This window comes from Anolis carolinensis, chromosome 4 (genome assembly GCF_035594765.1).
Source record: "Anolis carolinensis isolate JA03-04 chromosome 4, rAnoCar3.1.pri, whole genome shotgun sequence".
NCBI classification, from domain to species: Eukaryota; Metazoa; Chordata; class Lepidosauria; order Squamata; family Dactyloidae; genus Anolis; species Anolis carolinensis.
This window is the reverse complement of record NC_085844.1, coordinates 136,157,278-136,174,513: the sequence shown is the minus strand read 5'-3', so window position 1 is coordinate 136,174,513 and position 17,236 is coordinate 136,157,278. Positions and strand designations below refer to the sequence as shown.

The 17,236-nt window shown below is 36.6% G+C and overlaps 1 protein-coding gene across 16 annotated transcripts in view; it reads left to right on the top strand.

Annotated features, from left to right (window-relative positions):
* The window catches only part of ankhd1 (ankyrin repeat and KH domain containing 1), a 112,740-nt gene that overhangs the window by 60,201 nt on the left and 35,303 nt on the right, over positions 1-17,236 (top strand). For 15 of the 16 annotated variants that reach the window (XM_062977876.1, XM_062977869.1, XM_062977873.1 and 12 more), the window contains one exon: positions 9,230-9,970. The exons of the other annotated variant lie outside the window; for it this stretch is intronic. In XM_062977876.1, the coding sequence (XP_062833946.1) occupies positions 9,230-9,970 (741 nt within the window). The remainder of the gene's footprint in view (positions 1-9,229; positions 9,971-17,236) is intronic. 16 annotated transcript variants of the gene reach the window in all.

Genomic DNA, 17,236 nt, shown 5'->3' with positions numbered 1-17,236 from the left:
CTCAAACCATTATGGGGGGAATATACTGGCAAGGAACCAAAGGGGTGCTTAGATTCTATGCCTGGAATGGTGCTAGCCTGTGATATTTCTTACTTTGAATAGCTATGTCCAGTTGCCCCCTCATAAACAGTGTGCTATAGTATGAACTGCTTTGGAAGCTTTCTTCAGAGCGCTCTGTCTTGTTGCATAGGAACTGCTGTTCACAAAGCAAGCACTGGCCAATTTATTTCACAGTATCTAGTGACTATAATAAATAATAAATAAAAAAATATTTTTTTTAAAAATGCAGTAAAATTACAAGAACAGAGATCCATTTGCAACACTAGTAAAAACTGATACAACTTCAAAGAGTAATAGTGAGATAATCATACTCAGAGTATCCATGTATGCATTTCTGTAGTTGATTTTACTACTGATGCAAATAAAGATGAAATTAGGGCATTCTATTACCATTAAATGGCTTTTACCTGGCTGAGATTTCAGTCCTACGAATCTGTGCTATTCCAAGTCTGACATATTTTGTGTATAACAGACCCTTGATATACCCTGATGCATAACTTAATCTATATTGTACCCACTATAAATGACTTGTGGATTGTCTACACTATGGTAATCAGATGTTGCTCAGGCTTGTTTTAGGCATTTCACTCCCCAAATGTTAATTCCAAATATAATGACCCAATTTGACTTAAATAATTCACAATTTTCTATTACAAAATGCCTTTTAGATAGATAGGTAGATATGATTAATCAAACATATATTGTCTTCATTAAATAAAGTCTAGTGGTGAGTTGGGGAGTGAGCTGTATTCAAATCTGAAAGGACACGCAGAATTAACTTTACACTAAGGGAAATTAAAATATTTTCTGTGAATATTTTTGTAAGAAAACTGAGGGCTTCAATTTATGTTTGAACACATCAAGGTTCCAATATACCTTGGCGTGGCTTATAGAGTGCCTTTCCTGGGTGTATATAGTGATTCTTACACATTTTAGTCAACTAAACATAGTTTGATTTTATCTGAACTACGTACTCTGCTCCAGATTTTGCAGTCAAATTATTTCCATGTTACTTTACCATATTTTTGTAATTAATTTTTCTAGACATGGAGTGGACCAAAGAATTGTATGATGTGCTCAGGTCCGCTAGAATGTTTTAACTTATTTCTCATTGACAGATTTTTAATACATCAGGGCTCCTTAAACTTTTCCACTTGCAATCCCTTTTGGCCCAAAGATTTTTACATGACCCCAGGTATATAAAATAGTTATAAAAATACAACCTTTACTGATAACAAATTTTCAAGGCTTACTCAATAGGCTGGTTTTCCATTTATGAAGTTCAGCTGAAGCATCTTCTGCAGAGTTCACTGTAAACTCTATACAACAGATTTGTGTAAAGCCAAAGGGGGCCCATCTGGGGTTAGGGCCCTCAGTTTAAGAAGCAGTGAGCTACATTTCTAAACATATTTTCAACCATGTGAGCTAGAAACTTATTAAAGGCAAAGGGAGGTTCTCCACTCTGATTCTAATAGATTTAGCTGTTCTGTACCAGGAAACCCCACGTTTACATTTCACCTCAACTAGTATAACCATTCTGTCAATGTCAGAAGTCTATCTCTAAACTCAAATATTGGAAATCAGGGAATAATACTGACAATCAGCAGTGAATTTTGTGGGAATACTGCAGAATTAAGCGCAGCTTCCCACCTCTGCTGCCTATTCATGGCAGTTGCCCAAACCTGCTTGGGAGGGCCAAGTAGCCAAGATTTTACACAGCTCTGAGAGTTGTTGAAAGTGTGAGTGTGGGAAAGGACCCATGTCCCATTAAATTGGTACTGTAGTGCCAATACCCCATTGCACTTGGGCTCAGTTCATTAAGTACTCTACTGATAATTTTTTTCACAAAAATTATTAAAACAGTCATCAGACCCGCAGTTTATAATATTCAGTGCTCAATTGCCACAATATATGAAGCCCTCTTATTGTAGTTAAATCCACTTGTTGCTGCTGCTGCTTCTCCTCCTCCTTTTCCACTTGCTGATCCTAAATTGAAAAGAGCCATTAAATCAATGGACCTTACATAAAGGGTTGACTTAACAAAACCTTTTTAATCACTGTTTACTCTAATTGGTGCCAACTACTTTATTTAATCTTTATTTAATACTTTTTTCTCAGAATTGAGACTTGAAGCAGCCCCCACTTAAAAAGTAATAGTTAAAAATGTACAGAGATTTGTATTAAAATGGAATGAAAGTATTAAAACAAATTGGTCAAAATAAAATTTAAATAAATCGAAAGCTTTTAAAAAAAAAACCAATGTAGGATCCCCTGGCCTGTTCTTTCAAAAAAAATTTTTTAAAGCCAAGAATCAATATAGTTAATACAACAGCTATAATGAAGCCAAAATTTTGATTCTAAAGCTGATTATTGTTTTTTGGTTTGATGGTATCCTTTAGTTTCCAGGGAGTTTTAAAATTGGTATTGGACTGTGCTTCACAAACAAAAGATTGATACAAAACTAGTACAGTTGTATAGATAAATGAATCATTACCACTCCAAATATGAAGCTTGTAGTTGAAGCATGCTTCTTAGGGTGAAGTCTCTATGTGTTATAAAAAGATATGGAGTTACTTTACAGGAGTATGTGAATCTTTTGCTGAAACACACATTCTAAGATGCACACAAGCTCAGTTAAATTTAAGACTAGCAGATAGAACTGATTGCATGGATTGAATGCAGACCTGGTGATAGCTGGAAGATGATTTAGCACATTTGCTACTGAGGCAAAGATTTCTGACAATACAGACTTCCTGAAGTGGGACTTTTTAATGAGCTGTGTTTGAGATGTCTCAATTATTTCAGGAGAGTGATGATTGGAAGCACTATTTGATGATAGATGAGTCTTCCACCGTCTTTCTGAACTCTTGTAGTAGAGACATAAAATCCAAAGAGAAAATTTAATAACAACTTGACAGCATTTTCCATTTTTTAGTGATTTGCATGACTTCTGCAAAGTATGAACATACAACATTGATGCATCTGGTACTTGAAAACTAGGACATTAATGGAACTGTACACATCATGATATGAGCCATATTTATTTTTTCTTTCTTTAGCTCTAAAATGATGTGATGATGTTAACCAGGTGATATAGGATTCATTGTTAGTGAAGAGCATTAATTAATACAAAAATTGGGTAATCTCTAGATGTTATTGAATTTTCTTCTTTGGGGATAACTACTTTGTTCTGAATTTAGAGGAAGAGAGAAGTGAAAAAACACATTTGCTTCTAATCACAAGTTCTTTTGTTATTAATTTGTCAAGGGAAAGAAATGAATGCACAAAACCAGACAATTGGAAGATTTGCTGTTTCTCCCACAAAATAGACCCGTATTTCAGCTCTGAGCAAGTGTTCCAAGTGGCCAGATTCCATTACTTTGAATGCAAAATCTGGTTCTGGGGTGTTTTTTTTTTAAACCAGTCCCAAAATTGTTCTTGCTTTTGGACTTCAGATACAGTAGTAGGTTCTGTTTGTCATCTGAATATATATCAATATTTTCAGGATAGTGCATCCAAGATTGGCATTTTAGAAGAGTGTGATACGGCATATCTCTGAGACACTGTGATATTGGTGTCTTGTTATAATAATCAGTGTTGAAACCTCTGATGACTGGCAATACCACAGAGCTAGTGTTGCAATTCAGCATTCAACAAGCTATGAAAAATCCAGTAGCAGCATTGCTAAACTCTCAGTATACTGTTCCCAAACCTACTGCATTACATTTGCACCTTACCAACAAGATCAGAGGGGTCAAGTATCAAAACATTCTCTATTTCAGAAGAATTGTGGAAGCATGGGACTAAGGGATGAGAACCTAATTCTGCTACACAGCTGTGCCTTTGGCTCTGGGCTTCTTCTCTAACACACCACCAACTCACACCCTTAGGAAGTCTGGAGTTATGTGATGGAATTTATTAGAATGTGCAGGTTTCAGGTGTTTAAAACTACCTCATTTGAGTTATCTTCTTTCCTTGATTGGGGAACGGAGTCCTTTTGAGCCCCGTAGTGTTATAGCCAACAATAGCTATCCTTTTCTTTGAAGTTTTGGACTAATTCTGACAGGTGGGTCATGATATTTTTCATGCTTCACTTGTGTGGATTAAACAAAAGGATCATATTGGAAAATTTAGCACAGAATGTACGCCCAAACTAGAATTATTTCCAGCGGCTGTTGATGCTTTCAATTTTCAGTGAAATAGTCTTTATTTAGCCATGATATGGGGAGATATCATTGCAGCAAGTCCAGTACTAGTGAATGTGAGCTGGAAGACACATGCTGTGAACTAGGTTTTCTGTTGGTTGCACTGTAAGAGTGCAGTTCTTCCAGGTGAATGTTTGGATCACTTCTTTGGTTCATACCAAGTGCAGTTAGTAACCCTAGATACTGTAGTGTGTTGATATGATACGATCTATCTGAAATGCATGTCAGTATAATATTCCTGATTTGCCAAGGAAACGGTGTATAGTTCCATTAGGTCAGTGATTCTCAACTTGGGGTCCCCAGATATTTTTGGCCTACAACTCCTAGAAATCCCAGTCAGTTTACCAGCTGTTAGGATTTCTGGGATTTGAAGGCCAAAAACATTTGGGGACCCCAGGTTGAGAACCACTTCATTAGGTGTCTTATAGGTTGATCATCCTTTATTCGAAATTTTAGAATATTCCAAAATCATCCACATGGAAGGCTGAGATAGTAATAGGTTTCCTTTCTGATGGTTCAGTGTACACACATTTTATTTCATGCACAAAAATATTATGTAAAATTACTTTCAGGCTGTGTGTATAATGTGTATATGAAGCTCAGATGGATTTTGTATTTAGACTTTGGTCCCATGGCAAAGATCTCATTATCTACGTATATGCAAGTAGAGGTATTCCAGAAATTTAAAAAATCCAAAATCTGAATACTTCTGGTCGCAAGCATTTTGGATAAATGCTACTCAGTGAAATTGTTAATATTTACAAAGAATGCAGTTTTATCATTATTTCATGCTACTTTTTAAATGGTTCTTTGCTAACACTTCTTTTAGTTATGCTTTAAAAGCAAGTGACTGTCCAGTTTAACTTTTAAAACTGCATGGACAATGTGTATATGGTGTCTTGGTAAATAAAAAATAGATTAATTTAGTCGTTTTTAGATTAGAATTTGGTTAACAAAATTGTTTCAATTTGGAAGCCATTTTTTCCACAATCAGCCTTGAAATGTGTTACATAACCTAGTTCTGAAACTGTACCTCCAAATGCCTTTTAATACATTTTTCAGCTGTAAAGAAAGAATAACCCCAGTCTTGTTTTACATCTCCCTTCCTCCCACTCCACCCCCATTTTCCTATTAAGGAAGCTTAGTAGCAAAGAGTTGGGTTTATTCTAGTGGGAAGCTTTTTTGCCCCTAGTACAACTGCTTTTTTGTAGAGGCAGCCATTCTTATGTGAGATCATGTTCACCCCTAGCAGCTGGGCTAAGTGTGATGTTGTGGGTCTCACATTGAAAAACATTTCGCACATTGGCTTTTGATAGGAGAAAGCACAGTCAAGGGATGCTACATGCATTCTGAATTACATTTTGAGTATAATTTTAAGAGCTTCAAAGAAGTAAGTATAATAATAGCTTGAGAAGTACCGATGCCCATTGACTTCTAGGATCTATGAACTGTTAAGGCTGTAAATTGGGAAGGTGACAGTGAAGAAGGTCAAACAGCCTACATTTTCTAACTACTTATAGTATGCAAGAGGGATTGCTTGTGGTATAGTAGAAACCAGTAAAGATTATTAGGGTGCAATAAATATGGTATGTGCAGTGCTGTGCAAGGGGAGTTTTCCACCCTATAGTTAAGGGGGTTGGGGAACAGAAGATTTTTTTCTTGGTCCTGGCCTGCCGATCCCCCAATTTTATATCTTACACAGGGAGTCTGATCATCAATGGGCTGTCCCAAGTAATTGATTTCAATAGTGCATACTTTCCAGCCAGTTGCCAGCTGTTTCTGCCATTTTTAGAAATAGCTTATTTGGTAGCATTTATTTTAGATTCTTTCAGTTTTTTTCTCACCAACACCTTTTCAGGGTGCCTTCCTCTGTTTCCTTACTACTATGGCTGAAATTAAGATGTTAGTGGCTGAATTCTTACAAAAACGGCAAATTTGTCAACATACAGTGTTTCTTGATAGAAATAGCAGTTGTCTGACCAATTGTTGACATTGTTTCTCAAGTTATTCATATCCCTTGTTCTTGGATTTAGTTTGCTGAACCTCAAATGGTGGTGAAGCGATTTTGTAAATTCTGATTTATAAGAAAGTTGTGGTCCTTTATATTCTAACTGAAGTACTCAGCATTGCTTGAATTTAGGTTTTGTTTTTTTGGGTTTTTTTATCTTTCTTTGCTTCCTTTCTTTCCTCATACCTTTCTTCCATTTTTTCTTTTTTCATTGTCTTCCCTTCTCTTCTGATCCTTTTATTTCTTTCCTACCTTCTTTGAACTCTTCCCCCTTCTCTTTTCTTCTTTCTCTTTTTCTCATTTTCTTCCCTCATATTTCCCCCCTTTCCATTATTCCACTTTATTTTGGAAGTGAGTTTCTTGGCCTCAGAGTAAAGCGCAAGCGCACACACACACACACACACACACACACATGCACAGCCCTTCCAAAATATTATTTACTTGTTTAATTCCTTGTGGGGGTGTATGTCCCGACTGGCATTCAGAGCTATGTTTTTCCCATATAATGACTTCATGGTGCTGGTGCTAGTTTGTCTACCAGTAGCTAATGTTGTCTGTCTATATACTGCCCTCTACTGGTTGCCTCTAAGTGCTACACACATATATATATATATATATATATATATATATATATATATGTCGAGTCTCACTTATCCAACATAAACGGGCCGGCAGAATGTTGGATAAGCGAATATGTTGGATAATAAGGAGGGATTAAGGAAAAGCCTATTAAACATCAAATTAGGTTATGATTTTACAAATTAAGCACCAAAACATCATGTTATACAACAAATTTGACAGAAAAAGTAGTTCAATACGCAGTAATGCTATGTAGTAATTACTGTATTTATGAATTTAACACCAAAATATCACGATATATTGAAAACATTGACTACAAAAATGCGCTGGATAATCCAGAACATTGGATAAGCGAGTGTTGGATAAGTGAGACTCTACTGTATATGTGTGTGTGTGTGTGTGTGTGTGTATAAAATTTTTGGGGTCATTGCTCCCAAACAGATTGCATTTTGTAGTTGGAATCCCACTATTATTTTAAGTTGGGTAATAAAGGGCCTGTGTGCCAAGTTTGGTCCAGATCCATGAAGCCATGTCGGAGACTTTGTACATCAAACAAGCCAACCAACCAACAAACATACATTCATATATGCTTTGGATTTTGACCCTGTCATAATTATTCATACTTTTTATTACACTACCTGTGAAGCATCCCTTGAAAAATGTTTGTTGAAAACATGACCTCCTGGCAAGAATTGTTCAATGGAAAGAGTAGTGAAGCATCTTAAACTGAAGTATAGTTGACCTTCCAAATCAGCTTTGCTGATTTGATTATTCACAGATTTGATTAATATGTTATCTGTAGGAATCTCTAGGTCCTCCAGTGCAACTTTGTGGTCAATGTCTGGTAGAAGTGAAGGCTGAAGGATCTATGGATTCCTAGAGAGAACACACCCAGGTATTTATAGGTTTCGCAGAATGGTTCTGTTGGAAGCTTACTATAAAATCATGCTGGAGGATCTAGAGATTCCTAAAGAAGTGTTCTTTCAGGTTAATCGTGGATTTTTATGCACAGATTTTCCACTTTCACATAGGTCCTAAGCTGCTAGCTCTAGAGAATGTGGAGGGATTATTGTAATGTCTGGAGTGGGCCTACTTGACTTTCTGTTGCATAAATAGCTCTCTCCTGGATCTAAAATAGTCCAAGAAGCTAAAAACATGGACTAGAGGGATGCACTTTTACAAACTTTTTAAGAAGTATTATTGAAAACTGTCGGGTGGCAGACTGTGAGGGCCTGAAAAATGCCCTATGGACCTCATGTTTCCCAAGGGCTACTCTCCCCCCCCCCCCCCCCCAAGTGCCCTTAACGTAGCATCAATTTACTTTGATACTGGAATATGTGACTTTTCAGGGTTTGTTTTAGTTATATTGTTTTTATATACTCTGGAAACACTTTTTAAAATTAAAAAAATTCAGAATGTACAAAATCAGTTTGTCCAGTTTTTAGGGTTACGTGTTTTATGTTAGCATCTTAATTGAAACATGCAAGGAAGATATACTACCAGCAATTTGTGTAAGTTCAGTACTTGTATGTAAGAAGAGGTTTCCTCTTGTAATTTCCTGATACAAAGAATCAACTATAAGAACTAGTTCTAGACCAACTGTTGCATCTGGATTCTTGTTCTTGCAACTTGGGTTGCAGAAGGTATATGCATCAATATGTGATAATAATTAAAATGCTTTGATCTGGTTACATATTGAGAATCCCAAAAATTATTTACATAATATTATATTTACTAGTATTGTCTCTAAGTTTAAAAAATACTGTTTTGGTCAACATGTTCCTTGTAAGTATAAATAGAGGATTCATAAAATACTTAATAGTGTTAGAGAATTAATCATTTCAGTTTTGAAGAAAAACCTATGTTTAGTTATTTACTAGATATGATGGATACTTTAAAACTAGTAATTTGGTTTTAAGACAGTTTCAGTCCTGGACAGAACAGTTATTGGTGCTTTTGCAATATATTGTAGAGCACACCTCCCAGACAAAGGAGTAGGTTGGGATATACACATGTCAACCTTTGATATTGTCTGATTTGCACAAGTTAACGTTGCAGTGGTCAATGCTTTTGCCTTCCAGAATATTTGTAGTCAGAACATCGGTAAATATTTTAAACATTGATTTTTGTTTGCAGTCTAATTTTTATTTTCTTTATGTCTAAGACACCTTCTTCCACATTTTTAATAGTTGTAATTAAAGGAAAGCAAGAATTCATATTTAAATTTCAATTTCTATCTTATGCTCTCTGTCTTGTTATGAAGTGTAGGCTTTAACCTGTTCTACATTAAATGTGATTAGTTTTGGGTGGGGAAAGCGCGGGGAGGTGTGGGTTAACTTCAGCATGGCATTTTTTCAAACATTTTTCGTGTGCTTAGGTACATCCAAGCAGAAGTCAACTCCCCTTCAGGTAGCAGATCAGGACCTACTGTCACCTTTTCACCCATACCAGCCTTTGGAATGTATAGTAGAAGAAACAGAAGGCAAGCTGAACGAACTCGGACAGAGAATTAGTGCTATTGAAAAAGCACAACTTAAATCATTGGAATTAATTCAAGGTGAGCCATTGAATAAAGATAAGATTGAAGAGCTCAAAAAGAACAGAGAAGAGCAAGTACAGAAGAAAAAGAAGATATTGAAGGAACTGCAAAAGGTGGAAAGGCAATTGCAGATGAAAACACAACAGCAATTTACCAAAGAATATTTGGAGACCAAAGGTCAGACAGAGTCACCCCTTGCCCAGCAGCAGCAGTGTCCACACACAGGGATCCTCTCAGAAGGAAATGAGAGTCTTCCTGGGGATAACTTTGCAGGGTTGTCACAGGTTGACAGTGTCCTGTGTAAAGACGAACCGCAACAGTCTCCGCCATCTCCTGAGCAAACAGAGTTTGCCCCGCTCCAGCCTTTGTCAACACCACAGTGTAACTTTTCAAGTAACATAGGTTGTAATGGGACAGATTCTTTTGAACTTCAGAAGGTATTAGGTAATCAGCAAAATGTAGGACAGCAGCAGCCAATTGCTGGACACGGTCAGGGACTGTTAGTTCAAGAACCAGATGGATTAATGGTTGCCACTCCAGCACAGACGCTTACCGACACTCTTGATGACCTGATAGCAGGTGGGTTGAGAAATATACATTTTCTTGCATTTATGTGTCTGCTCAGTTTCCTTTGTTCTCTTTTCTTGTGACAAATCTCTGTCGCAGTTTCCCCTCTGAAATACTTGCAGGTATTATTTTATTTGCTATTTTTAATAATAGTATCCAGCCATAAATTCCAAAGCATTTGGGTTGTTCTTTTGAAGATCAATCCAAACCTTATTGCCATCTTATTATATATTTCCCTCTCCTTCTGCTTTTGCTGTTGTGACTTTTAAGGAAATCTCATAGCAATAAATAAATCTAGACAATTTGTAGAGCAGTCACTGGACTCATCGCCAATCTGTACTAATATGGAAGTGCTATTTGGATGGATTGATGCTTATAAGTCATGTCTATGTACATGCTCCATAGTAGTGCTTGAGTCTGCAAAAAATTATAAGACAATAGTACATAACGTTTCTCTTACTAAAATGAAAGGACTTGCAACAGAAAGTGAACAATACGTTTTGCTTGAGTATCCTATCTGTCCTATTACTTGAACATGCAAAATTAGCATAGTTAACTGAGGTTAATGGGGTGATTTTACGTTCGCTGGGTTATATATTATCACAGATATATATATTCCAAATTCCATTTGAAGTTTGACTGCATAAAAAAGCTGGAAAAGAAGGAAATTTCAGAATTTTTGAAAGGTCTGCTCCTGTGGGGACTTCACAGATGTCCCCCTTCTTATTTTACATATGTGGCAGAAGGAGTTTTCATTTCCACCCCAGTGCAAAGCTAGTAGAGAGGTGAAACTACAGTACCATTATAATCCATCTAGAAATTGGGGCTGTAATTTAATATTATGTCAGTATTCTAGAGAAGTTTGTGTCGATATATCCCTCTCAAATTGGTACAGATTGCCTTCTACTTCATTTTTTGAATTGTGTGATGTGTATATACAAAAATATTCCTTATTTATTAATTTTAAAATGGAAATACGAAAATAAGCCTCTCAGATAGTTTAATGTGGTTTCTTTTTCATAACATTTTACATTCCTAGCTTAAGAAAAGTTGCCATGTTAACTGGAATGTGATATTTTGACCTATATAGACATCTCTTGCAGGAAAAAAGAAAAAGAAGCAGCATTTTGTAGGATACATTTAATTGTTAGCATCTCATAAAGTACCTCTTATTTCATCTGTACAAGTTGTGAAACTTTCTATAAGTTATTAGAAGTTTTAGATTTTATTATCGACAGTTTTACAGTAATTGATATTTGAAGTTTTCTTATATGTCTAGCCACAAATAAGAGCCACACTTACCACTATGGCTGCTCAATATGATTTTCCCACTTCAAATTGCCAAAGTGGCAGAAAGGATAGCTCTCACTTTTGTTTAACCTCATGAAGTCACCTGCTAGTCCTTACATCTGATTAATTACATGGCATGATGAAACTAGATCAGATTTGATTACATGTTGAAATCATGAGGTTCCATCGAGGTGAGAGTAGTTCTAACTTCATTCCAATGCAACTGAAAGGAAAGAGGTGGAAATTTTAGCTGGAAATGTTCATTTTAGACATAATCTGTCATTCATATATGACTGTATAAGCATAAAATCAGACATATATAATTCTGCTGTCGCTAGTGGTGCTTTTAGAGGAGAAAAATTCAGTTAATTTTCTCGGAAAAAGCAAAACATTTTTCTCCTTTTAGTAATTTAGGTCCCCATTGTTTATACGAAGCAACACGGATGGAAGCTTGTTGGCAAAAGAGAACTGAAAATGACTGTTTGCCATAGCAATTTGCTTGCTTCACTAAAGCTATTGTGAAAAAAAGCAGTCTGAGTCTTAATATGAGTTGTGCATGCAGTACATGCACTACATGAAGTGACATCTGGTAAACAGATGTGTGACTTTGGGGATACGTGTATCTATATTTTCAAGGATTTGCATGTATTGCCAATGTTATGAAAACTGCCCTCTATTTAGTGCAAAGATGGAGGAAGAGAAAGAAGAAAACACTTTGATTACTGGAGCTATGTGGTAAACTTTGAAAATACAAGCATAGCTCAAGGAAAAAAAGGGTTGGGTGTATCTTTTGTTGCCCTTCTTTGAATGTGTGTAAATACTCAGGGGAAATCTAAAGGGAGCATCTAAATCAATTGGGTAGCTTCAGTAGATCCAGAAACCACAGAAATGTCTAAAGGATACAAACCAGAAATGGTCTGAAATTTACTTTCGTTTTTGAAAACCAATGTTGAACGTTGCAAGGGCCCCTACAGCCTATTTAAAATACAGATTGGTGTATCGTGTAGGCCTTTAGGAGAGGTAATCAATTCGTCCCCTTTTTGGCCAGAAGAAACACAGCCTCATGAATCTGGAGGGGTTGGGTATGAGTAGCGCTGGGGATTTATCCCAGGGCTGCACTTTATCTACCATGGTCTAAATAGTATGTTTTGTCATGGATTTCTGAAATGGCAGTACTACTTTAACTTAAGTAGTTATTCTGTGTCATACAGGCAGTCCCCAAGTTACAGACATCTGACTTACATCTGACTCATAGTTAAGAACAGGGGCGAGACAACAGGAAGAGGGAGAAATCTAACCCTAGGAAAGGGAAATGCATCCTGATTGAGTTATCAGGGGGAAAAACATGTCTCCTTCAAAGCTTTCTCGCCAAATTTTTCAAAATCCAATAATCACAGGGACAGAAAATGAGATAACACACCACAGGGTGTTAGCCCTTCTCTGTGCTATCCAAAACTAATATATGTATGTTTTTTTTGCTAGAGTTACACTTAAAAATGTAACTTTTCTGATTTACAAACAAATTCAATTGAAGAAGAAATCTACAGAACCAATCCTGTCTGCAACTTGGGGTCTACTGACTTTATTGGAAAATTAATTGCTCAGGGACACTGCCCTTTCAGGAAGCTAATCTGGATTTAGCCTTAGCCTTTATAACTTCTTCTTGTTTCCTTTCCACTGCTGTTGTAAATAAGAATAGAATTAGCTCATAAAGAAATTAGAATTACAGAATAAGAGGCAGCTAATAGTGTTAAAACAATACCTTCATGATGGCTTGAAATAACTGTTTATGGCCTAATATCTGAATGCACATATTTCCAAATTTGGACTTGTCAGTAGGAAAGTACTATATCTGAATTTTACAATGTTCATTTGGCTGTCTAGTATTTCAATAATATGAAATACGTTAGAAAACAGCAAAAGTGTGCATATTGACAATTTGAATTGGAGTTGTTTTCTTATTAAAGATGGGGTAAGCTGTCTGTAGTGCCTGGAACAGATGTGAGAGCCAGGAAAGTGCAGAGGGAGTAAAAACCATTGTAAAAATGTGTGGTCACTTTTTTAAAAGTATGTGCATGTGTGTATGCAGGCTTATATGCTTTGAGTGCAGATTATTCCATGCTGGATACACAGAAGATAGAAAATGTGTAAAGCTGCAGGTAGCAGTGGGGAAAACTCGTACACTGAATTAAGTATTAAGTTCTCTTCTTCCATGCATTATATTTTAGAGGAAATTCACCTATAATATGATTATAGAAAAAAAATAGTACGTAAATCTTCAATATTTGGAAGCTTAGGATAAGAAATTTATAGCAGGATAGTTCTGCATGACTGTGTTCAGTCAGAGTAATTTGTTCCAGAGAGTTGGTTGTTTATGCGAGGAAAAATGTGAATACTTGAATAGTATTAGTGTTTTGCATTCAGCCCACACATTTTGTGTAGTCTTACATTTTGAAATTTCCAGAATTTGATTTCCTGAATCAATTGTGTACTTCTGCCCGTATTAGAATTGTGTACTTTCACCTATCTTAGAAAACCATTCCTATTGCAGCAACATTACACAACTTGATGCAGTTTGCGTAGGAAAGTTGTTTTGCTTTTTCCCTCAATCATTTTTGTGATAATTCCCTGCTATAAATTTCAAAGATTCTCAAAATGCTTAAGTTTGAGAAATAGAAAAGTCACATGATTTGATCAGTTCTAAATCATTTCACATTCAAGTAAGCTGCCCATTTGATGCACTTTTATATAATATCAATACTTTACCAAATGGGCTAGTAAATTCATTTGTATTGAAAATTTTCACAGAAGAATTCTGTATCATGTACAGGCGGTCTCTAAGTTACAAACAAAATAGGTTCTGTAGGTTTGTTCTTAAGTTGAATTTGTAAGTCGGAACAGGTACTTTTTAAAGTGCAACTCCAGCCAAATATATATCTATATTAGCTTTGGGTAGCATAGAGAAGGGTTAACACCTCTGTGCTGTTTCACCCCATTTTCTGTCCCTGTGATGATTGGATTTTGAAAAATTTGGCTTGTGAAACAAGGATTGGTGAAGCAGAGATACCTTCCCCCTATGATAATAACTCTTCCAGGAGTGGATTTCCTTTCCGAGGAATAGATTCACTTCCTATTGTCTCACCCTCGTTCTTAACTATGAGTAAGTTGGATGCTTGTAACTTGGGGACCGCCTGTATTCGTGAACCAGAATTGATACACTACAAAAATTTGATTCCTCTTTGGATATTAAGTAACTGTTTATCTTAAATAAGAAATTGCCTTTATATAATAATCGGCACAGTATTTCAGTTTGTTGTTTGCTTGGCAACATTGTGAATTAGCTAGAAGTCAGTTTTGTTTGATGTCAGTTGATAGATGCAGACTCTTTGGATTGTGTTTTTATATTTGCAACAATATGTCTACTAAGTAGCTGTGTGCTGCAGTAACACACCATATACCATATTGCTGAAATTGAGGAATGTGATGATCCTTTTGATTACATACCATGCAGCCATAAAAGTTATGCACTAGAACTTCTGCATAATTTGATTTTTAAATTGTTGCCTGTTTTAGAATTTGAGCCAAATTATCCAGATTGTTCACCATTTATAACATAGCTCTCGTGGCATGCTTTTTCTGAACTTTCTGCCTCTTGTTGACCAAGTCAAAAGTAGTAAGGCATTGAAGCATCTGTCCTGTTTGTTTAATAATGCCTTACAATTCTCCCTCTCTTCCTAGCTCCATACCACAGCTGGCCCAGATAGATGAAACAAGGAGCTTCTAGTTTATTTTGTATATGTGCGAAGACAACTGATCTCTGAGAAAAGATACTGTATGCCTGCTCTGTGTCCTGCAGTTGTCTGACTATTGTTGGAATGATGATCTTGCATAGTTGGATGGGTGGGTCTGTTGTGAACAAGGCTGGTGGTGCTAATTACAGCAGAGTCTCGCTTATCCAACCTTCACTTATTCAACGTTCTGTATTATCCAATGCAGTCTGCCTTTTAGTAGTCAGTGTTTTTGTAGTCAATGCTTTCAATACATTGCAATGTTTTGGTGCTAAATTCATAAATACAGTAATTACTACATAACGTTACCGTGTATTGAACCGGGTTTTCTCTTAATTTCTTGTAAAACATGATGTTTTGGTGCTTAATTTGTAAATTATGTAATTTGATGTTTAATAGGCTTTTCCTTAATCCCTCCTTATTATCCAACATTTTTGCTTATCCAACATTCTGCCAGCCCGTTTATGTTGGATAAGCGAGACTCTACTGTATTAGGAAAGCATCTAGAGTTGCATCTAGCTGGCCACAGTTGGAAATTGAATGCTTGAGAAAGTGTGATGCTAGTACATGCACATATTGGGATGGAGTGGTTCTATCTTTGTGTAATGCACCATACCTCCCCTCTTTTATGTCCTGTTTAATTTATTTCCTTTCTCATCATGGGAAGATGAGAAGGTGAATGTCACTCTATTGCTTATCTATGTGTTCCTGGCTGTCTTTGTCACATATTTGTTTTCTAAACTTGTGTTAGAAGGGCTCATTGGAGAATAATATTACCAGTATAAGCAGTAGAACTAATGTACAGAGGCAGTATATATCTGAATACCAAATGCTGAAAAGAACTAAATGGTGGCCATTAAATCTTAATCCTTCCTTAAAAATTCGTACATTACTGTGGAGAGGACAGTGTACAGCTTCCTATTAGTTTAAATTTTTATCTTGTTTTTTTACACGCAGTTAGATACAAATATAACTACTGTAATCAGCTAAATGTAGTTGAAGAATGTTTTTAATAGAATAATGTTGCCACCTTATATGTTTTACCAAAAAAGTATCATGGCACAATTTTGGTTGTCCAACTGTGAGATTTCAGTGTCTTGCAAAAAAAAAACCCCATGTATGTATATGTTTGGATCTGAATTGCTTTTTGATAAACAGAAGGCCTTGTTACATTCATGTAGCTAACAAATACCAGAAGAGACTGCTCATTGGAAGCTGAAAATAGGGGAGATTTTTTTTTTTACATTCCCCTTGCATTCCCCACAGTACCTTTTTCACTGCTTTGGAGGCTTCTTGGATTTCCAAGGAAAACAGGCAATAGGGAAATGAGGTAATCAAAAAGCACCTTCCCCCCCCCCCCCCAAAAACATTAACTGTTTGCCACCAATTCATTCTGAATCTGAACTTAATTTGAAATTTACTGCATATTCAACTAAAATTACTGTCCGCAGTTCTTGCTTTAAAAGATTTTCATGTATAGTTCCTATCATTCTTTAATGATTAGGTGATAGTGAATGAAATGGTCTGTGTCATGTCATAAAGCCATGCTGTTTTTTAGTGGTATTGCCCATAGGCTCTTGTTCCCTCTTACAGCTGTCTCCTGAAACAGTCCGGATGACACCTCTCTTCTTGCAAATCATAGCCTAGGTTTTCTGTGGGTCCTTTGACCCTTTACCATTCATTTTCATTTCAAATTGAAAAACACCCTACCTATAGTAAAGGTAAAGGTTTCCCCTGATGTTAAGTCCAGTCATGTCTGACTCTGGGGGTTGGTGCTCATCTCCATTTCTAAGCCAAAGAGCTGGCGATGTCCATAGACATCTCCAAGGTCATGTGACCGGCATGACTGCATGGAGCGCCGTTACCTTCCCGCCATAGCTGTACCTATTGATCTACTCACATTGGCATGTTTTCGAACTGCTAGGTTGGCAGGAGCTGCAGCTAACAGCGGCCGCTCCCGCCGCTCCCGGGGTTTGAACCTGGGACCTTTCGGTCTCCAGCTCAGTGCTTTAATGCACTTCGCCACCGGGGCTCCTACCCTACCTATACATCACTGCATTTACTTCCATCCCTCTTTGCCTTAGAATTTCTGTCTCACCTGCTTTTGTCACTTGAAAGCAATGGATGTGCAGTTTTCATTTTCTCAGCTGACACTTTCTTGGGATGTGGGTCAAATACTTCATCATTTCTGTTGATCCTT